This window comes from Neofelis nebulosa, chromosome 2 (assembly GCF_028018385.1).
Source record: "Neofelis nebulosa isolate mNeoNeb1 chromosome 2, mNeoNeb1.pri, whole genome shotgun sequence".
Lineage (NCBI taxonomy): Eukaryota > Metazoa > Chordata > Mammalia > Carnivora > Felidae > Neofelis > Neofelis nebulosa.
The window spans coordinates 15,267,358-15,289,861 of record NC_080783.1 but is presented as its reverse complement, the minus strand read 5'-3'; the positions used below and the strand labels follow the sequence as shown (position 1 = coordinate 15,289,861).

At 42.5% G+C, this 22,504-nt stretch overlaps 1 protein-coding gene across 4 annotated transcripts in view; it reads left to right on the top strand.

Moving 5' to 3' along the window:
* Positions 1 to 22,252, top strand: part of ACSL3 (acyl-CoA synthetase long chain family member 3) — a 75,001-nt gene extending 52,749 nt beyond the window's left edge. For all 4 annotated transcript variants that reach the window (XM_058703324.1, XM_058703315.1, XM_058703334.1 and 1 more), the window contains 10 exons: positions 1,604 to 1,754; positions 2,987 to 3,110; positions 3,339 to 3,410; positions 5,417 to 5,556; positions 8,271 to 8,443; positions 10,068 to 10,142; positions 11,475 to 11,666; positions 13,159 to 13,273; positions 14,877 to 15,034; positions 20,150 to 22,252. In XM_058703324.1, the coding sequence (XP_058559307.1) occupies positions 1,604 to 1,754; positions 2,987 to 3,110; positions 3,339 to 3,410; positions 5,417 to 5,556; positions 8,271 to 8,443; positions 10,068 to 10,142; positions 11,475 to 11,666; positions 13,159 to 13,273; positions 14,877 to 15,034; positions 20,150 to 20,307 (1,358 nt within the window). In that variant the 3' untranslated portion in view covers positions 20,308 to 22,252. The remainder of the gene's footprint in view (positions 1 to 1,603; positions 1,755 to 2,986; positions 3,111 to 3,338; positions 3,411 to 5,416; positions 5,557 to 8,270; positions 8,444 to 10,067; positions 10,143 to 11,474; positions 11,667 to 13,158; positions 13,274 to 14,876; positions 15,035 to 20,149) is intronic.
* The last annotated feature ends 252 nt before the right edge of the window (positions 22,253 to 22,504 follow it).

Sequence of the window (22,504 nt, the reverse complement as noted above, 5' to 3'; positions counted from 1 at the left end):
AACATAGTGCTTATTTAGATGTAAGCACTCAGCTATGGAATGGGAATAGGGCTGTGCTGACATTAGTGTTGGGCATATGGAATTTTCAGTGCTAGTGGGACATTCAGTGTAGCACTTTTTTTTAAATCTTTATTTTTGAGAGAGAGAGAGAGAGAGAGAGACAGAGTGGGAGCAGGGAGGGGGCAGAGAGAGGGAGAGACACAGGATCCGAAGCAGGCTCCAGGCTCTGAGCTGTCAGCACAGAGCCCATCGCGAGGCTTGAACTCACAGACCACGAGATCATGACCTGAGCCGAAGTCAGATGCTTAACCTACTGAGCCACCCGGGCGCCCCTCAGTGTCGATCTTTAGTGGGGGTATGGCATATACTCTGGAGCTAAGTTTGGAGTTAAGAGGTTCAGAGGCCAGAAGCACTTAGGTTTTAATTGTAGCTGTGGAAGTAGGTGAGGTCACCCACAGAGAATGGTGCCTCTGAAAGCAGCGGAGCATTGGTCAGAGAAGAGGGAAGAAACCATGCTGTGTGGTTCCTGGAATCCAAGCGAAAGGAGCCCATCAGTGAGGCAGGAGTCGTCAGCAGGAGTCAGGTGACGCGGTGGTGGTGGAGGACGGTGCCTGGGATGAAGGGCTGAGTGGCAGGCTAGGAAGGTGGGACTGGAACGAAGACCGTTGTCATGAGATCTGCCTGCGCATGTTGGAGAGGAAGGGTTCACTGGGGAACACGTTTAAAATCGCTTCCCCCCCACTTACTGAAGAGGTCCACCTGTCGGGGGCTTCCAGGATTAACCCAGGCAGTGCCATCCGTGACCCGCTTCTCGTTGTCTTTCTGCTGTCTGCTGGACGTTGGCTGCTGTCCTTAGCTTGTGCCCAAGGAGGACACGGTCTCTTAATCCAGGACTCGGACTGTAGCCAAGTCAGCTTGGCTTCACCATGTGAGGCCGAGAACATTGTTTAGCAACCACCCTTATTTCTTAGTTGAATTGCTGGAATAGCCTTTTGTGTCCCTACTGCCCTTCGTCCCTTTCTCAAGTTGGGTCGCCGCCTCGTAGCAGCCACAGGTGATGAGGAACTGCTGTTTGAAACAGCATTGTTTTCTACCCCGGAGTGAAATCCAAAGTCTTGAGTGAGGCCTTGAAGGCTTTGCATGATATGGCCCTGGCTGTGACTTCAGCTTCCTTTCCTGCTGTTTTTCCTCTTACTCACTGGTCTTTACATATGCCAATCACATTGCTACCTCAGGGCCTTCGCTCTTGCCTATTTTCTGCTTGAAACATTCTTCTCCCAATTCCAGGGTTTCCATGGCTCCCTTCCTCACTGTATTCAAGTCTTTACTAAAATGCCAACTTGACGGGAAAGTTTTTCTTGACTTTTCCATCTAAATTGCTTCTCCTGTCATCTCACCTAGTCTTGCTGTGTTTTTCTTTATAGCTCTTATGACATTATAGATTTATGATTTATCTCTATATTCTATATTTCCTTTATGTGAGGGGACTTGATCTGTTTTGCTGACCTAGTTGTTGAATCGAGTTAACAAACATGATTATGGAAAAAATTGGTTAATATGGCTAAATTTCTCAGAAGTGTGTGTTTTTTTTCCTCCAATGCAGAAAACAAACCTCATAGCAAACCAGGGCCCTTAGATATTGCAGTAATCATGTATACAAGTGGATCCACAGGACTTCCAAAGGGAGTCATGATCTCCCACAGCAACATTATTGCTGGTATAACTGGGATGGCGGAAAGGATTCCAAGGCTGGGGTAAGTCATAGTAAAGGTGGTTGTGCCTGTTGTTAAATTAGCATTTGTGTCGTTTAGTAGTATATGGCCAACTTAGTCTCTCAGAGTCTGTTCACAGTTGGCATTTCCTTCAAAAAAAAAAGCAGGACACTTAAATTAATTATAAAACGGTTACAATTGTGAGGTTTAAAATACAGTTTTACATACAATATCATTGTTAATATTTACTTTTCACTTTAAAAGTAAATTTTAACTGACTCAAATCCCTTCATGTGAATTATCTTAATCCGTTGATAGTATTGCCACTAGAGTCATTTTTATACCTAAACAGGTGTGATTCAGGTGGACAAGTAACTTCGTAGATTCCAGGAAATGTTTATTGAGCTTCATTCAGCCTCCGATTTTTCTTCTTAAGAGCAATTCCAGCACTAACGGGCAGGGTGGGCGTGCCGTGGGAAGAGACTGGCGGAGGAGAACAGATGGGACCGTGAGGGCTTGTATGGCAGTGGGCGGACGACTGATCTGGTGTGTGGTCATGGCTGGATGTTTCTGATGCCCTTGTGCACAGAAATTACGCTCATGCCAGTTACTGTGGAATTGAATTTAGGGATGGAGAGAGAGGTTTCTCTTATGAATGGATCCCTTTTAGAAAGAATTCAGAGCAGCAGTTCTCTGGGTTAGTCTTAGTTTGCCCTTCATATTTTTGGAGGTGGGGGCACTTCTTGAAATAGATACACATACGTACACGTTTTCTTGTGCATGGTAGAATTTATTATTTGTAAATAACTCTCAAAACAGGAGTCTCTTCTGTAAAACTCCTGGCCAACAGTTGTGGATTCTGTTTGAACTCTTCCGTTTGGGAGCCCACCAGCTTTAAAGACCATTTCCTTTTCAGATGATTTCCCCTGCCCTTCGAGAGAACCCTTCTTTTGGCCCCCAGCCTTCATTTCTTCTCTCCTAGCATGTGGCTCCTGCAACACTCCTAATTAGTGCCTTCAAGTAGGACCGGAGACGAGCCTCCTCCTTAGTGTCTGCCTCCTGGGGTTCAGGCTGAGCTGTGGTTCTCCCCCTGTGCGCCCCCGCCCTCCCTGCACAGCCCGCACACCCCCAGTGTGTGTCTGCTGCCCCCCTCCCCCACATGTACACACGCACACACTCTCACTCTCCCTTTCTCCCCACACGGGCTCCCTTTTGCAGTCACTTCCTGCAGAGCTGGCCTCTGACGGTTGCTTTTATATCCCCTTGTCTTTCAGAGAGGAAGATGTTTACATTGGATATCTGCCTCTGGCCCACGTGTTAGAATTAAGTGCCGAGCTTGTGTGTCTTTCTCATGGATGCCGCATCGGCTACTCTTCACCACAGACGTTAGCAGATCAGGTAAATTACATGTCGGTGCCTTTAGATACTAACAAATTTCTTGAACACATTTCCCCCCATCCTTGTGACAGTATGTTGCAAAGGTGATAGTTAATCAGTTAATCACTTGCCTTTTAAGTTCTTTTTACAATGAATGAGTTAAAATGGTGAATTTATGATAATTGACTTCTTGTTCTGAGAATTCCACTGTAAGGATCACTTTATAGAGATTGTTTTTTCTTTCTGTAGTCTTCAAAAATAAAGAAAGGAAGCAAAGGGGATACAACCATGTTGAAACCAACACTGATGGCGGCTGTTCCGGTAAGAATTGACCATTAATCAACGTTGAGCACTGAACAAGTATCCTCTGCTACAGAATGTAAATGCTAGTGGGAAAGACACTGTTGACGAGGCAGTTTCTGTGGGAGTTATTACTTCTTGATTGTTTACGTTGCCTTATGTGCTACAGGATTTATTCAGTCTTTTTTTTTTTTTAGCTTTATTCATTTATTTAAATTTACTAAACACTCAACTTAGTTTCAGCTTCCCTATGATATTATCAGCTCCTTTTCCTAAATAAGCTTCTTACTCAGATCATTTTCATGATATGTTTGCTATGAGTAGAAACCTGAAGCCCAGTGGGAGATGGGGGGAAGGTGTGATATCCTTCTCCTCAAAGCCAATTGTGTCATTGCCTTCCTGAGACAGGAGGTCTGGCCTAGTCACTGGAAAAAGGGACAAAGAAGTTGGTGCAACTTTGAATTAATTACCTGAGAAGCGCTTTGCATCCCAATATACCAGGCATGGGGAGGGGTCTGGGAATGAGAGGAGTAGAAATGGGTAGCAAGGAATTTTCTGTCTCCTTAATGTAAGATTTATGTGGCTTCTGATTTTGTCTCAAAGTGTTGGGATTGTTGCAAACACTCGAGTGCTCCCAGCCAGCAAAGTTAACGTAGTTACCACGGTATAAATGACGAGTAGTTTGATAGTCTCTAGAGGTGAGGAGTTTCCTTGGTGTAGTATTTTACTTTTTAAAAGTTCATGTATTAGTTCCTATAAAATTAAATACAATTTAAAACTGTAGAGGAAAAGCCATCTCAAGTCATTACAGTATACTGCATAGTGATAGGCCTAGCGAGCAAAATGCAGTGCAGAGAAGGAAGATTCCCTGCGTGTAGCATTAAAAGACAATCAACTGGGACGCCCGGGTGGCTCAGTGGGGTAAGCGTCTGACTCTTGGTTTCGGCTCAGGTCATGATCTCACGGCTCACAGGGAGAGCCCGCGTCGGGCTCTGCGCTCACAGCACAGAGTCTGCTTGGGATTCTCTCCCTGTCTTTCTCTGCCCCTCCCCTGCCCTCTCTTTTTCTAATAAATAAACTTAAAAAAAAAAAAGGGACCATCAACCAACCAAAATAACCCTATGGTCCCCCCCTTTTTAAAAAAATTTGTTAACTTTTATTTATTTTTGAGAGAGCGTACAAGTGAGGGAGGGGCAGAGCGAGGGGGAGACACAGAATCTGAGGCAGGCTCCAGGCTCTGAGCCATCAGCACAGAGCCCGACGCAGGATTCGAACCCACGAACCGTAGGATCATGACCTGAGCTGAAGTTGGACACTTAACTGACTTGAGCCAGCCAGGCACCCCAACCCTATGGTCCTTTTATCAGCAAAGTGAGGCTGTATTTTTATAAGTTAAGGTATGAGAATTTAAGAAACCATTTCATATAGTTGTTCATTTATTTAGTTCGTTTATTTTCCAAAATAAATAAGACAGTTGCTTATTTTATTTTATTTATTAAAAAAAATTTTTTTTTAATGTTTGTTTATTTTTGAGAGAGACAGAGGCAGAATGCGAGTGGGCTAGGGGCACAGAGAGAGGGAGACGCAGAATCCAAAGCAAGCTCCAGGCTCCGAGCTGTCAGCACAGAGCTGAACGCGGGGCTCGAACTCATAAGCTGTGAGATCGTGACCTGAGCCGAAGTCGGACGCTCAACCGACTGGGCCACCCAGGTGCCCTGACAGTTGCTTATTTTATAAGCAAGGCAATATAAAAATCAGTAATGATAACATTACTGCCCTAAGGCTTTTTTCTTTTTTCTTCTAACTACTCCTGTGAGCATCTAGGTATATTTGTGCTATGAAAAATTATTTTTATAGAAACCTCAGTTTTAAACTAGTTGTGGCTCTATTTTAAAAGTTTGTTCCTCTTAGAATATAATTTTTAAAATGCCTCAGTACTGATAGAAATATTTATCTGTTGTGAAGATGTAATATATAAGACAGCTGATAGCATTATTGATTATATTAACTCGTTTTTATATATCTAGGAAATCATGGATCGGATCTACAAAAATGTCATGAATAAAGTGAATGAAATGAGTAGTTTCCAGCGCAATCTGTTTATTCTGGCCTATAATTACAAAATGGAGCAGATTTCAAAAGGACATGGCACCCCTCTGTGTGACAGGTCAGTAGACTCCCCCTCTCTTTGGTAACTTATCATTTTTTCTTATTACTAGCCCAGTTAATTGAGATAGTTGTAAGAAATTTGTTTTAAAAAGTCAAAGGGACTATAAAACACCATCTTGCATAAGAATATGAGCAATTAAAAATATTGCAATATTATTTGAAAAAATGTTCCATTTACAGTTTTCCTGTGTTTAATAGTGTGCTTCTGCAGCGCCTGGGAGGCTCAGTCACTTTAGCATCTGACCCTTGAGTTTGGCTCAGGTCATGATCTCTTGGTTCAGGAGATGGAGCCCCGTGTCCAGCTCTGCGCTGGCTGTGGAGCCTGCTTGGGATTCTCTCTCTGCCTCTGTCCTCTCTCTGTCTCTGTCCCTCTCTCTCTGCCTCTCCCCCATTCTCCCTCCCTCCCTCCCTCCCTATGTCCTTTTCTCTTGGCCTCTCTCCCATTGTCTGTCCCTCTCCCTCCCTCCCTCCCTCCCTCCCTCCCTCCACACCCCCCCCACCACTCCCCCATTCTCTCTCTCTCAAAGTAAATAAACTTAAAAAAAAAATGTGTGCTTTTATTTTTTGTTGACACATTATGTGGTATGTGATTTTAGTTGAGAAATAGTTTCTCTTTGCTTTTAAATGTATTTCAATATGAATATAAAATGGCAACCAAATATGAGTAAATCTTTTGTGTTTAAAGTGTTAAATGACAGGTTTTACCACCAGCCTTATTGTTATTTTGTTTTCGTAGTGCTAACAGATTTAAGTAGATTTAATTGTAAATAATTTAGAAATTAGAACACAAAAGATGACATTTAATTTTTTTTTAATCTATTTATTTTTTATTTTTATTAGAGAGAGAGCAAGCAGTGGAGGAGGAGAGAGAGAGAGAGAGACAATCTTATGCAGGCCCAACACTCAGAGTGGAGCCTGTTATGGGACTTGATCCCATGACCCTGGGATCATGAACTGAGCTGAAATCAAGAGTCAGACGTTTAACCGACTGAGCCACCCATGCGCCCCAACATTTAATGTGTTTTTATGAGAATATTAATATAGTTTTCAGATACTCCACATTATTTAAAACTTTGGTTTTTTTTCCTGCCTTACTTTAGCTTTTTTCTTAGTGGGATATATAACCTACTTTGTAAAGCCTGTTAACATACATATGTGTATGTATATATATGTATGTATATATATATGTATATACACATGTATACATATATAACATAACTGGAAATTTTATTTATTATTTTTAAATGTTTATTATTGAAGAAGAGAGAGCATGAGCTGGGGAGGGGCAGAGAGAGAGGGAGATACAGAATTCAAAGCAGGCTCTAGGCTCTGGGCTGTCAGCATAGAGCCCGATGTGGGGCTCGAACTCACGAACTGTGAGATCATGACCTGAGCCGAAGTTGGGCACTCAAGTGACTGAATCCCCCAGGTACCCCAAAGCCTGTTAATACTTTTTAAATGATTGCTGCTTAGTCTTCACCTTTTCCAGGGTTATATTAAAAAAAAAAAAAAAAAAAGCCCTTCTCTTTTTCTGATAAAGATTAGCAAGTAATCTTTTTATTAGTATCTTTCCAGAAATATTTTAGTTAGATATTTGAATTTTATTTTTTTTAATTTAGCAGACATCTTTTTTCATTCATTCATTCATTTTAGACAGCACGCAGTTGGGGGAGAAGGTCAGAGACAGTGAGCAAGAAAGAATCTTAAACAGACTCCATGCTCAGCACGGAGCCTGGAGCCCGACACGTGGCTGGACCCCATGACCATGGGATTGTGACCTGAGCCTAAATCAAGAGACACTCAACCAACTGAGCCTCCCAGGCGTGCCCCATTAATTTAGCAGACATCTTAAAAACAGTAAACACTTCAGAATCCAGTGAAATTTTTAAAAAGAGTTAGGTCATTCAAATATGTACACATTTCTGATGAAAAGCAAAAAATAATTTGCTTTTTAAAAAAATTTTTTTAATGTTTATTTTTGAGAGAGAGAGAGCATGGGCAGGGGAGGGGCAGAGAGAGGGGGACACAGAATTGGAAGCAGGCTCCAGGCTCTGAGCTGTCAGCACAGAGCCCGACGTGGGGCTCAAACCCACAAACCGTGAGATCAAGACCTGAGCCGAAGTCGGGCGCTTAACCAACTGCACCTGGGTGGCTCCGTTGGTTAAGCATCTGACTTTGGCTCAGATCTTGATCTCCCCGTTCGTGGGTTCGAGGCCTTTATCGGGCTCTGTGCTGACAGCTCAGAGCCTGGAGCGAGCCTGCTTCCGATTCTGTATCCCCCCTCTTTCTGCCCCTCCCCTGCTCACACTCTGTCTCTCAAAAATAAATTAAATGTTAATGCTAAATTAAAAGCATTGTGTTAAGATCCAACAGGATTATTCAGTATTAATATATATATTATAGACTATAAAACTAATTGCTCTGGCCATAAGCAAGTCACTAGTTTGCTGTCACTATACAAAGTTAAACCTGACAGTTTTGAATTCAAACATTACTTGAAAAGTTAAGAGAAAAGTCATTATGTTCTTTACTTGGTGGTTGAACTTACAAGAGTTAGGATTTAAGTAGTGGGTCAGAGAATCTCCCGAATGGGTGGTGTGGCCTTGGGTGAGCCTGACCCTCAGAGTCAGGAGATTACTTTGGAAAATCCCACTCAGCTTTAAAATCCTGTGATTCTCTGCTTATTTTATTTTTATTTTTATTTGTTGCAAGGTTTATTTTTCGAAAAGTTCGAGGCTTGCTAGGTGGAAACATTCGGCTTCTGTTGTGTGGAGGCGCTCCACTTTCTGCAACCACACAGCGGTTCATGAACATCTGTTTCTGCTGTCCCGTTGGGCAGGGGTACGGACTCACCGAATCTTCTGGTGCAGGAACGATTACGGAAGGTTGGTGTTATCGGTACCTGGTGTGGCCGGCACAGGCTGGGGTGCAGCTCCAGGCACCGTGTGGTGGTGGTTGTTTCGGGCAGTGTATCAGATGAGAGCGGTTAAGGTATTCGTGTGCAGGACGATGGTGATTATTGATATAGTATCCAGACTGTATCAGGCACACCTAGTAGTCAGTAGTTGAAGGAATTTTTCCTGTTAGACTACAATGTGTCCTTTAAAAGCTACTTAGCATTCTGGAAAAGAAGTTGTAGTAACAAGCATTGTCTTTATTATATACATTTATTTTCTTGTATCAGGTAAGAAGGTTTTTTTTTGTGTAGAAAAATTACCATGTTTTGTAGAGTTGTTTAGGTGTGTATATTAAATCTTAAACTCAGAAGTGGTTTATGGGCGTGGTCTGTGTGAGAGGGAAACTAGATTCAGTTCTAGAAAATATAATTTCCAGGGTAATTTCTGGGTCCTGGTGACGTGGTTGAAGAGATGATCCACTATCCAAGTAGGTGATGAATCCCAAAGTGCATTATGTGTCTGTCCCTTTTATGGAGGAAAGTTACTTTGCTTCTCACTACTAGGAAAAGCTGCTTTGCATTTTCTAGGTACTCACAGATACTCAAGCTTTTAACTGATCATTTCCCCCTACTTAGCTGAGTTGTTTCAGTGGTCCATTCTTATGGCAGGTTTATCTTGCATTGCTTCTGTATTTTCCTGTTTTCAGTGATATTTTCTGTATTTTGGAAGCTACTTCTACGTCTCATTTTGCAGGAAATAAACAAGCAACCTTAAATACGTGCATATATGCTTCCTTTCTCCTGAGGATCCTTACGTCTTCTGTTTTTAAGATTCACGTTGAATGTGATTAATCGGTTACAGTTTATGGTGTAAAGAAAACAACCTGTAAAGTATTAAAGATAAGCCTTTTATTTCTGATATTTGCCCCTGAGAAGGGCACATAACACAGTAGCAATTCACAGTAATGGTGTGTGCTTTTCCCAGATCCTTGCAAGCCAACCTCGATCTCCAGCCTGGTCTCTGAACTCTCTCTGCATGAATTTAAACAGATGATAGCGTATGCTGATTCGGGGAGGCTCTCTCTGAAATAGTGATGGGTGGGAGGGAGAAGGTAGGAGAGGTTATTTGTACTACAAAGCCATCAGGTCTAATAAGAAAGCAGAACAGGTGTAAACCATCGTGAGCCATCATCCTTATAAGAGCGGGGCTCTAGACTCATGAAGCAGACAGCCACTGCGGGGAGTGGAGTGAGCCCCGAGGTAAGAGAATACACGATGGGTGTAAGGAAGGAGTCTGGGGGGCCTGGATCAGGCGTGGCCGTCTCAAGGGGCCACACTTGCTGCTGGGCATGTGGACCCTGTTTCTCCTGGAGATTCCACACTTCTATGTAAAATGTCCTGGATTTTCAAATGTCCATAACCAGTTCAGAATCAAAACACAGAACAAGGCCACACGGCTTGTGGTTTACCAGTTCGTGACTCCTGCTTTTAAAGATTCCCTGGGGATGTGAAAGTTTTGGGATAAGTCATTACTTTTGGTAATTCAGAAAAATGAAACTGTTTATTTACCACTCCAGTCAAATACTTTTTTTTTTTTTCATTTGTGTCTTTAGTATGGGACTACAATACTGGCCGAGTGGGAGCACCATTAGTTTGCTGTGAAATCAAACTGAAGAACTGGGAGGAAGGTAAATAGTCTGTTGTCCCCACAGAGCGTTTACTGGTGTCATTTTCGACTTTAAAATGGGAATTGTGCTTCATTTTCGTCCTTATTCTAGAATATAAAATTATCCACGAGTGCTCGTGTCTTTTGTGATAGAACTGCTCTATCAGGATCCATGCAAATGCGTTTCTTTTTCTTGTTTCAAGGATGATTCTGAAGAAATAGAATTGTTTTCATTTTGCTTATTGTCTTATTGCATAAATGCAAATAAGAATTATAGCAAAAACTTGAGAAATCTGCTTAATGAATAATGTCCATAAATTAGGAATGATCATAAGTGTATTATATGGAAGCAAAACCATGAAGTGTAATCTATGAAACGGAAGATTTGTACATTTTTTTTTCTTTTCTTTTCCCCTGAGGACTTCAATCTAGAGTCATCAGAAGGAAAGTTTTACTGTAATTTCATAAAAATCTGTTGCTTATACCATTTAAATAGTAATCACTTTTTATTTAAAAAATTTTTTTTTCAATGTTTATTTTTGACAGAGAGAGAGAGAGAGAGAGAGAGAGAGACAGAGACAGAGCATGAGCGGTGGAGGGACAGAGAGACAGGGAGACTCAGAATCCGAAGCAGGCTCCAGGCTGTCAGCACAGAGCCCTATGTGGGTCTTGAACTCACGAACTGTGAGATTATGACCTGAGCCAAAGTTGAATGCTTAACTGACTGAGCCACCCAGGCACCCCAATACTAATCACTTTTTAAAAAAATTATTTGTTTCAGTTAATGTGCATACATTTTCACTGATTGGATCAGATGCACTTTTATTCAAAGTAAAGATTCTGAGGGTTTGATGCCATTGTCCGATTATCTTTTAGCAGAATTAGTGAAAATGTTCAATAAATTTAAACTTGGAATCATTCTGAAATTATCTGTAAGGCATAAATCTTTTAAATACAGTGTAATTTTGATTTTATACAGAGAGGTATTTTATTAAATATGTGATTTAATACTTTCATCAGATGTGTAAGAATCTCTACAGAATCCCTAAAGGATTTACCTGTGTAGTCTAGGTAATTATTTAATACCGGAAGTGTTGGATTTTTTGGTATAATTTTTTTTCTTGGACTAGTGGTTTTAAGTGCAGAAGTGCTTATGGTTAAGCAACTGAAAATTTGTACCTAGTTCTATATTAATGGGTTTTGCTCATTCATGCTGTCTGCCTTACTTCTTTTCGGAAACTCTTTGGATTGAAATCAGATGTTCCCTATTTAGACAGTCATAGTTTCCAATTTTCACATGGTGGGCATAGGGATAAAAATGTTGAATTAACTCTAAATTATTTGTGTTTTCTAGGTGGATACTTTAATACCGATAAACCACACCCCAGGGGTGAAATTCTTATTGGCGGTCAAAATGTGACAATGGGATACTACAAAAATGAAGCAAAAACAAAAGCTGATTTCTTTGAAGATGAAAATGGACAGAGGTGGCTCTGTACTGGAGATGTCGGGGAGTTTGACCCTGACGGTTGTTTAAAGATTATTGGTGAGCTATCTCATTTTTTCTTTTTCCCCCTGATAGTAGACATTTTGGAAATAGTTTTACAAAAGAGATAACTGTATATTTAGAGAAGCTGTTCAATAATATAAGAATGTATCTTTCTGCAGTGTTGATACAGTCTGTTGTATCATCCCTGGAATATAAAATTTTATACTAGGGACTGTGTGGGAGTTTTAAGGCTTGACATTTTAGAAGGTCTCAGTCTGTTCAATAGCAGTGGTATTTTGAATTATTAGATAACCCTCAAAGAATCAAATTCTTAGTAGGAAATATTTATTTTTTGTGCATTCTTTGCTGTTTAGAGGTTATTGGACAGGGCTCTCTCCTGTTGGAATGGTGTCATGGCCTTGTCTGTGAGGAAGGCCTGGCAGTTTGAGTATTGACCCCCCCAGGGGCAAAAAATAGCTCCCCGTCTTCCCTCTTACATTCTTTTTTTCTTAATAGCATTTCTGTTCCAGTCATGCTACCTAGAAACCCGGGAGGAGATGAGACTCTTCAGTCAACTCCTCGTATCTTACCCACACCCTACTGATGTGTCATGTGAAACATGCCTCAAGACTGTTCTCTTCGTTCTCTGTGCCCTCTTCCCATGATCAGGCTTACACCTTCTGTCACCTTGTTGTAAGAAATTCCTCTCTGTCGACGTTGACATCCCTCCTGAAACACACCCTCTTACACACACACACGTACTGTGTGATTCCTCAGCACTGATCTCAATGGGCCACGTTGCTGCTAGGGGCTCAGTTCGGTGTACCTCTGTCAACAGAGCCCCAGTTCACCTCCACCTCCATCGGTCCTTGGTGACCGTCGGTCTTCCCTCAGGACTCCGCTCAGGCCTCACTTGGAGGCATTCTTTCCAAAGCAGCAGGTTGGGGAGGTTTTTTTTTTTTTTTTAATTTTTTTTTTTTTTTAACGTTTATTTATTTTTGAGACAGAGACAGAGCATGAACAGGGGAGGGGCAGAGAGAGAGGGAGACACAGAATCTGAAACAGGCTCCAGGCTCTGAGCCGTCAGCACAGAGCCCGACGCGGGGCTTGAACTCACGGACCGTGAGATCATGACCTGAGCCGAAGTCGGACGCTTAACCGACCAAGCCAGGTTGGGGAGGTTTGACACTTCACCACTGCCATACTGTCCTGACGTGATGTGTCCCTGCTCACGCTGCTCTCCAGACGGTGTGTGAGCCTTCAGATGGCGCTGAGAAGTCTTTACCTTCCTGGTGTTAACTGGTCCCAGACACGTGCCTGTTCGGCAGAACATACCTGAGGCCCTGATGACGGGGTCCCTTGTCAGAAGCTGATTTTCTTTTTTGGAAGAATTTATTTAAAACTACAAACATTAGGGTCTAATTTTACTATGTACCTTTACTTTTAGCATAACTATTGTAATGACCTTAATTGATAGCACATGACTTCGGGAATGGCCAGTATTCATAGGTATTGACTGTGACTATCTCTCATGTGCTCCCCTCCCCAGATCGTAAAAAGGACCTTGTGAAACTGCAGGCAGGAGAATATGTTTCTCTTGGGAAGGTAGAGGCAGCTTTGAAGAATCTCTCACTCATCGATAACATTTGTGCATACGCAAACAGGTAAGAAAGTAGAACTCCTACTTTTGCTCAGAACGTTTGTGTGCCTTTGGCATTTCCTTCCTTGATGAATCTTCTTTGCCAGATTATACTAGGAACTCTCCCTTCTTATCTGTTGTCTCTGGGAAAGGCCTCTTCTCAGCGCAGTGTAGACACTAACTGATACCTCCCTTGTGGTGCGTCTCCTCCTCGTCTTTCTCTGTGTCCCTGTTTCCTGCTCTGTACCTCACTGCGGTGTCCTGGCTGGTAGGGAGGTGACGAAAATCACGGCCTCCTTCCTGCCACCTTGGTACCCCCAGCTACCTGTCCCCGGCACATGGAAGCTTCCCAGAACCAGTCAGAGCAAAGGGGGGTGAAGAAGGAAGTTGGAGAAACAGAGTCACCAAGCCACACTCCGCTCAGCACTCATCATCCTGCTCTAAACCTGGGCCTGCTTGGGACCCGGGCTGGGCCGAGGGCTTCTGCCTTAAGCTATGTTAAGCTGTGGCTGAACACATAGCATCTCTAGTCCGTGATGATAATAGAGGCAGCTGGGAAGGAGAGCTTAAAGTTAAAAATCCCAGAAGTGTATTCTTGGGAAATGTGCCGGAATCTCAGACTGGCACTGCGGTGTTCTGGGGGGAAATTATTCTCCGCTGTTCGCGATCAGCTACTTTGCGGGCAGCCCGGGAACCACACCACAGCAGTTGATAAAGTGGTGATTATGAAAAAGTAAAATCTGCTGCCAGAAGAACCAACTTAGAAACTTTCGAGATTTTAAAGATTTACTTCATTGAATTATAAATTATTCTGCCCTTTAATTAGCTATGAGGTAACTTCTTTAGCGATGCTACAGTTCTGGATTTTACATGTGTGATAGTAATCAGACCGCCCTTCTCTCCCTGGCACACTGCTTGCCATTCCGTAGTGCCATGGGCAGGCCACCTAAGGCTCTGTCACCAAATGCTCATGATAACAAAAGAAAAAAATACAACCACGTTACTTTGATTTGCTCCCAAATTTCTTTAGACACAACTTTTTTTCTTTAATGTTTATTTTTGAGAGCGAGCACAAGTGGGGGAGGGGCAGAGAGAGAGGGGAGAGGGAGACACAGAATCTGAAACAGGCTCCAGGCTCCGAGCCGGCAGCACAGAGCCGGATGCGGGGCTTGAACTCACGAACTGCAAGGTCATGACCTGAGCCGAAGTCAGACGATGAACCCGCTGAGCCACCCAGACGCCCCATCTTTAGATCTAACTTCAAATTTACATTAGCTTTTATTTTTGTTTAGCCAGTTGATGTGAATGACATACTTTTTTAAAAGCAGATTTTTCTAATATTTGTAATTTTCTTTTAAGAGATGTATCCACGGAGCTCTTGGTAACAGTTACACATATTTGAAATTTGTCATCAAGTATCAGATTAAGGTGTGCTTAGCAGTGAGCTCTGTCAGAGCCTGGAGCCCATGGCGAATCGGGCAGTCGCGGTGGCCGTCGCTTGAAATGAGTGGGCTGGTACCAAACACGCCTCGTGTGTGTCCTTTCGAGTAGTCCCGGGCTGATTGCAGCCGCGTCTGTGTCGTTCGTAAGCACGGTGCCTCAGCCACGTTGTCCTTCGTGTATCGCAGTTACCATTCCTACGTCATTGGATTTGTCGTGCCAAATCAAAAGGAACTAACGGAACTCGCCCGGAAGAAGGGACTTCAGGGGACGTGGGAGGAACTGTGCAACAGCTGTGAAATGGAGAACGAGGTGCTCAAAGTGCTTTCCGAAGCTGCTGTTTCAGGTGAGTGAGTGGCAGCCGGACCCTAAGGCCTGAGAGGAGAGAGTGCTTGAATTTATTACGTAGGCTCTTGTATCACAGGCCCGGTGATGCCGATTCCTGGTGTTTCCCTGCCGTTGGATGGAGGCACATGCTGGTCAGGCCTGCATCCCAGTGCGTCCACAGGGCTCGCGTCACCTGCTCCCGTGGCTCATGTGCATGAGTCGGAATGTTCTGGTCTCTGCAGCTTCTGTCTTCTGGGTTGGCCCTTGCTCTTACCTCAGCTGTTTCCTGGCCACCCTGGCCCACCCTGAACTGTCCAAGGCTCTCTTCTTGCATTTTCTACACTGTTAGTGTACTGGGAGCTGCTGATACGGATAGGTCCTGTACCCCGTGTGTGTGTGTGTGTGTGTGTGTGTGTGTGTGTGTGTGTGTGTGTGTGTTGGGGGGCTGCAACGAGACTGGGACATTTGGGTTGTTCTGCTTTGGGTTGGTAATGAATAATGCTGCTCTGAACATTCAGGTGCAGGTTTTGTGTGGCCATGCTCCCTTCTGGGAAGATACATCAGGGTGGAGTTGCTAGGCCTGTGTTAACTTTATGTTGAACCTTTTGAGGAAGTACCAGACTGTTTACCAGAATACTTTTTTCCAAGTATTTCCCAAACTCTTTTCTAAAATGGTGACATCCTCTCACCATTCCCATCAGTGTTGGCTTCCAGTGTCCCCACAGCCTTGCAACACTTGTTAGTTACTGTTCATCCTTTGGCTTCTAGCCATCCTACTGGGTATGAAGTATGGGGTCTTATGGTTTTGATTTATATTTTCCTGGTGGCTAATGATGTTGAGCATCTTTTCTTATATTTAGTAGCCATTGTATATCTTCTAGAGAAATATCTATTCAGATCCTTTGCCCATTAAAAAAAATTTTTTTTTAAAGTTTATTTATTCTTGAGAGAGAGAGACAGAGCATGAGTGGGGGAGGGGCAGAGAGAGAGGAGGAGACACAGAATCCAAAGCAGGCTCCAGGCTCCACGGTGTCAGCACAGAGCCCGACGCGGGGCTTGAACTCACAAACTGCGAGATCATGACCTGAGCCGAAGCTGGACTTTGCCCATTTTTAAAATAGGATTGCCTTTTTATTATTGAGTTGTACAAGTTCTTTATATATTCCAGGCACAAGGCTGTAATCGGATAAGAAATTTGTAAATATTTTTTCCCATTCTGTGGGCTGTATTTTTACTTTTTTTAATGTTCATTTATTTTGAGACAGAGACAGAGACAGAGACAGAGAAAACAAGTGGAGGAGGGGCAGAGAGAGGGAGACAGAGAATCCAGAGCAGGCTCCAGGCTCTGAGCTGTCAGCACACAGCCTGACATGGGGCTTCAACCCACAAATTGTGAGATCATGACCTGAGCCGGAATCAAGAGTAGGACGCTTAAGGGACTGAGCTATGCAGGCGTCCGTCCCTGTGTTTTTACTTTCTTTCATGGTATCCTTTGAAGTATAAGAGCTTTAATGTTGGAAGATACATTTTCCCCCTTCTGTTGCTTGTGCTTCTGGTGCCACATCTGAGAAACCACTGCCTGATTCAAATGACAGTCCTGTGTTTCATTCTAAGAACTTTAGTTTCAGCTCTTACTTTCAGCTCTTACTGGATCCATCAGAGTTCATTTTTATGTGATGTGAGGAAGGGATCCAACGTCATTCTTAAGTAAAATGCTCTGTCCTCTGAATTAGTAGGTTATAGAGATGGAGACTTACTGTGGAGACTTGGTTTCCGGGATCTTTGGGGGCCGACTAGGCAAAGCTGGGAATCCATAGGGCAGGCTGCCTCAGCTCTGCTCCTATGGCCTTTCAGTGGACCGAACTGGACCCACTGTTTATCTGAGACAGTTTTCCTCCCATAAAGCAAACTGATTATGGACTTAATCATATGTACAAAATATCTTCAACCCGTGGACTAGCGTTCAACTAAATAACTGGGAACTCGGATGTAGCCCGGTCGATACATAAAATGGACCTTCCCAGTCCGCGACTTGTCAGCCTGGCCCCCGTGTACATCTCCTTAGAGCTTAGTTGATTTCTAAGCAAGGACAGTAACAAAGACTCCCCCCTGATGTGCTACGTCCGCCCTGCACACAACTGAAAACACATCAGCCTTTTCCGCAGAAGAGGGTACACACTGTGTGAGTGATTTTTACTCTTCTTGTCTTCTGTGATATCCTGTCACTTAAATTTTTTTAATGTTTTTACTTATTTTTGAGAGAGAGACAGAGCACGAGTGGGGGAGGGGCAGAGAGAGAGGGAGACAGAATCCGAAGCAGGCTCCAGTCTCTGAGCTGTCAGCACAGAGCCTGACACGGGGTCTGGAACCACAAACCACAAGATTGTGACTTGAGCCGAAGTGGGATGCTCAACCGACTGAGTCACCCAGGGGCCCCTCCTGTAACTTAAATACAGTGATATAAAGTTTTTTAATGTCTGTTATGACAGAGAATAAGAAGGAAGAAAATATAAATAGTTGCTTTAACATACGTACAGACACAAAATAAAAAAGGACTATTCCCATTACGGCGCTCCTTCCTCCGACGGGTCACGTAGCTGTAGCCGCATTTATTTTCCTGAGTGGAGGCTATCACTACACATGACATAATCTTGAGTCAAGGCACAGAGTCCAGTACCGAGCAGTTCGAGATTGAAAACCTTAAATGTGGTCTCCAGTGTGTGCTTTTTAGTCTCTCCCACATCTACGGAGTGCCAGACTCCTCTGCCCCTTGAGTCCTGAGGTCCGGGCCTGGCTGCTTTTGCTAACAGTGGTTTTCCCTCTAGCAAAGCACTCTTGAAATAGTTGTTGTTGTTGTTGTTGTTTTTTTACTTTAAAGGTTTTTTTTTTTAAGTTTATTTATTTATTTTGACAGAGAGAGAGAGAGAGAGAGAGAGAGCGCGAGCAAACAGGAGGGACAGAGAGAGAGGGAGAGAGAACCCCAGGCAGGTTCTGCCCTGTTAGCGCAGAGCCTGATGTGGGGCTTGAACTCAAACTGCGAGATCATGACCTAAGCTGAAATTAAGAGTCGGACACTTAACTGACTGAGCCACCCAAGTGCCCCACTGTCGCAGGACTTTTACCTCAATGCCCGAGGTTCGTTGTCCCGCTGCTTTGAAGAATGAAGAAGTGGGCACTGAATGAGCAGCAGGAGGAAGTTGACTGGGGATAAGATCAGAAAGGAAGAATGGTAGGAAAGCAGTCTTTACAGAGAGGACATTGGAAAGTGAATGGCCGCGACTATAGGCGAGGGCCCTTGTTTTTTATAAGGTTCTGGTCACCGCCCGCCTCTCAGGTCCTACCCTTGCTGGCTGGATAAGTCAAGGTGCTGCGTTGTCCAGTTCTGATTGGCCCGATTCCACTGTGTGAGGGGTGGTCTGTGGGCACATCTTTTCCCTACGGGTCACACCTAGAAGTAAGTCTGCTACTTACTTTTTAGTCAGGTCTTGAGTCAGATTCCTGAGGGGAACCTGAGGGGGTGCCGGTGGGGTCTGTTACATTCTTAAGCGGAACCTTAACGCCTGAGGGGGTTTGCTGTGGTTGGACACTCCCAGCATTGTTCCAGAAGATGTGTTTTCTTCCCTACCGGGGGACCTCAGGTCCTAATCTTTCCTTCTCTGCCTACTGAATCCTACCTATTTTTCTTATTGTACCACTCCTGAAATAGTTGTAATGTTCCAAGAAGAAAACCTTGGTATGTCAGTGTTTATGTTTACAAGTTAAAACAAATACCTCTTTTGCTCCCAAGGCACTTACCCATCTTCAATTTAGTGAGCGAGTAAGCGTGTATTTACCTGTTTACCTCTTTATCCTTGTTAGATTGTAATACCACTTGAGAACAGAAACTATCTTTGTATTTAAAAAAAATTTTTTTTTTCAACGTTTCTTTATTATTGAGAGACAGAGACAGAGCATGAGCAGGGCAGGGGCAGAGAGAGGGGGAGACACAGAACCCTACGCGGGGCTCCAACCCATGAACTGTGAGATCATGACCTGAGCTGTCAGCACAGAGCGCGACCCACAAACTGCAAGATCATGAACTGAACAGAAGTCGGATGCTTAACTGACTGAGCCACCCACGCGCCCCGTTTTTTGTATTTTTTAAAGAGTGCTTAGTAAAGCGCTTTACGCGGTATTTTTTCAATGAATATTTATTTGTTGAACGAATGCTGAAAAATAAACCCTTCTTATTAAAGAAACATATTCCTTCAAAACAACATCTCCCTGTTTTCCCTCCCTGTCCCCATCCCTCCCTTTCCTTTCCCATCCCTCTCTCCAGCCCTCTGCTATTGAGAACCTCCTGGGTATCCAACAGTGTGTTAGGAACACGATAGTGAGCAAACATTGTGTCCTCATAGCTTCTGCTGAATATGCTGACAAGGTTCAATGACAGGGTCCTCTTTAAACTTTATTAGTTAAAGTGATTATGCTCTTTACAGTAAACTCGAAACAAATAGGTGTGTGACATTTGCTTTTCCTTAATCCTCCATCTTAGGCCCCAGAGGTGTCCGTTTTATGGTTTGGTGTGTATCCTTCTCGTCCTGAATATCTACCTGTGTAACATTTGTCTAGTATTAAAAAAAACTACCTATTTTTAGCCTAACGATATATTGCACATATCTTTACACACCCATGCCATATAGATCTAACTCATTTTTAATGACTGAATTATATTCCATTTTATGCCTATTATATTCCAGTTTTTGTTTTTGTTTTTGACGTGGGGCTCGATCTCATGATTGTGAGTTGTGAGATCCTGACCTGAGCTGAAATCCGACGGTTAACTGACTGAGCCACCCGGGCGCCCTGTGTGCCTGTATCTTAGCTTAATCCAACTCGTTCTGTTGGCGGTCAGGTAGATTTTTTAAGTGGCTTTTTGCTATTACAGTTCTCATACGTATCTATTTTTTGTTTATTTGTTTATTTGTACTTCTACTAGCCTTTTTTGAGGCATGGATTATCACGAGCGAGGTTCGTGGGATGTTGGGTGTTCACCAAAGATTGGGGAAGTTACACTGTTCGCTAAGAATCATAATTGCACATTTTTCATGCCTTTGCATTTATGTTTTATTTTTTTTCTTTTCCACCATCTCAGCAAGTCTAGAAAAATTTGAAATTCCAGTAAAAATTCGTTTGAGCCCTGAACCGTGGACCCCCGAAACTGGCCTGGTGACAGACGCCTTCAAGCTGAAACGCAAAGAGCTTAAAACACATTACCAGGCGGACATTGAGCGGATGTACGGAAGAAAGTAGTTCTTCTCTCTCAGCACAGTTTGCTACAGGGAGCTCAGATCAAATAGGAAAATACTTGAAGCGCGTGTCTCCAGCTGTGAGGCAAACCCCATTCTTCGTATTAAAGCCTAAACTGTTACTTCTCATGACGTCGCCATTTTTACTGACAGGATTAGTAAAACATTAAGACAGCAAACTGGTGTCTGCCTCTTCTTTCTTGCCCCTTTCCAACTTACCACCTAGGACTGCACTTGTCAGCATGAGGACTTTCCGAATCATTTTGGGGAACGGTGATTTTAAAACCTCAAGTTTTTAAACATGATTTATATGTTCTGTATAATGTTGAGTTTGTAACTTTTTAAAGTTTGGATGTATAGAGGGATAAATAGGAAATATAAGAATTGGTTATTTGGGGGGCTTTTTTACTTACAGTATTTAAAAATGCAAGGGTATGGATGTGAAATTATGTAAATTCAGACGCTTATGAATCAAATCATTGTTGAACAAAAGATTTGTTGCTGTGTAATTATTGTCTTGTATGCATTTGAGAGAAATAAATATACCCACGCTTATGTTTTGAGAAATTGAGACCTTGTGAATATATGCCTGGCAGCGTCTTCTTTATGTATTTATTTTTTATTAGGGAAACAATGCAGTTTGGTTGGTGCTGCATGAAACGAAATAGCACTAGGGCGTTAGGTTCAGTAGCAAAGAAGAAAACACGGCAGGTATAGCACCAGTGGATAATTAGTGTCCAGTAGCTTATGCTCAGAATGTTCAGGGTCTTCTAGGTAGCTTCGAAAATAAGGTATCTTAACTGGGGTTTTTTGTTTTTGTTTTTTTTTAAGAGTTGGAAGCAATCCTAAAAATTGGGGTGGAATTTAAAACACAAAGCATAGAAACCTATTCTTTATTTCATGACCATATGTACGCTGAGTTGTCTGTATTTACAGCACATCAATCCTGGAAGATCATTCTGTCCACTTCTGGACTTTGAGTCGAGATGTGTAATCCTGTCTCATTGCAAAATTAGGATGTTTTTCCTCTTGATCGTTTGCACTGGGTGTGTGTGTGTGTGTGTCTGTTGGCAGCTTATTAAAAAAGCACCTTACCCTTTCTGTGAAACAGAAACTGAGAACATGTAGAATGCTTCTGATACTGGCATTCTGACTAAGATACAGGAGAATTTAATTCACTTTATACCGAGGTGACTTAAGATTTAATCTGTAGGTGTTTTATGTTACTGTAGGAGTTATTTATGATGCCAAAAACACTGCTTGTATGATAACATAGTAAGTCTTTTCGTGTGTGTTGCTTGCCTAGTGTTATTTGAGCATTTATCAAGAGTAATATTGCCCCAACGAAGGAAGAGGTGTTCAAGACTTAAAAAAAAAACATAGGTACCATTTTTTTTTTTTAATGTTATATTGGTTATTTTCTTGTTTCTCAGTTACTTTAGGCATCAAAAGACAAAGAAAAAAGGACAAAAAGTTCTGAATGTAGATCTGTGTAGCATAGTGGGAGTGTTGAGACCCAGGGCCATGTAGCTTTTGGTCATGTCACATACACGTCATGTTTGGAGATACTGCAATATGGTGTTGTGTTTTGAACTTTTTTCTTGTATTTGTGTCTATTTGTATTCTGTTTGGAGTGCATTTCTCCTTGTCATAGTTTAAATTTTCATAAAGTTTGGGAAAATTGCCAAGAAGTTAAACCATGAAAGAAATGAAATGGAACATATCAGGATGTTGGGAAACTAAAAATGAAAGTCAGGGTGGGTGGAGAATTTGTTTCTGATGCTTGATCTTTAGTAGTATTATTTGCTTTCAAATGACTTGAAGTTGTATTCAGAAAAAAAGGGTCAGTGCTTCAAAGGAGAGAGAACAATATCATTGTGACTTGAAACAGCTTCAGGTGAATGTGCAGCTTACCCCTGATTCAGAATAAAAGTTGTTTCTTTTCGGAAGCATCGATGAAGGCTGGTTTAATCTGCATCTACTTCCATTTTTTCTTCCATTTTTGATGATTCCTTTGAATCCTAAAATCCCAGATGCCGGGTGTCATGCCACAGCAGAATGTGAAATTAAGTGAGGAGAATCCACTTTCAAACAAATGACTCTGTGATATATTTTAAAAATGATATATTTTAATATCACCCTTTCAAAAAGAACCAGTTGGTGTAAAAACCAAAACAAAAACCCAACAACGAAAATTTTGT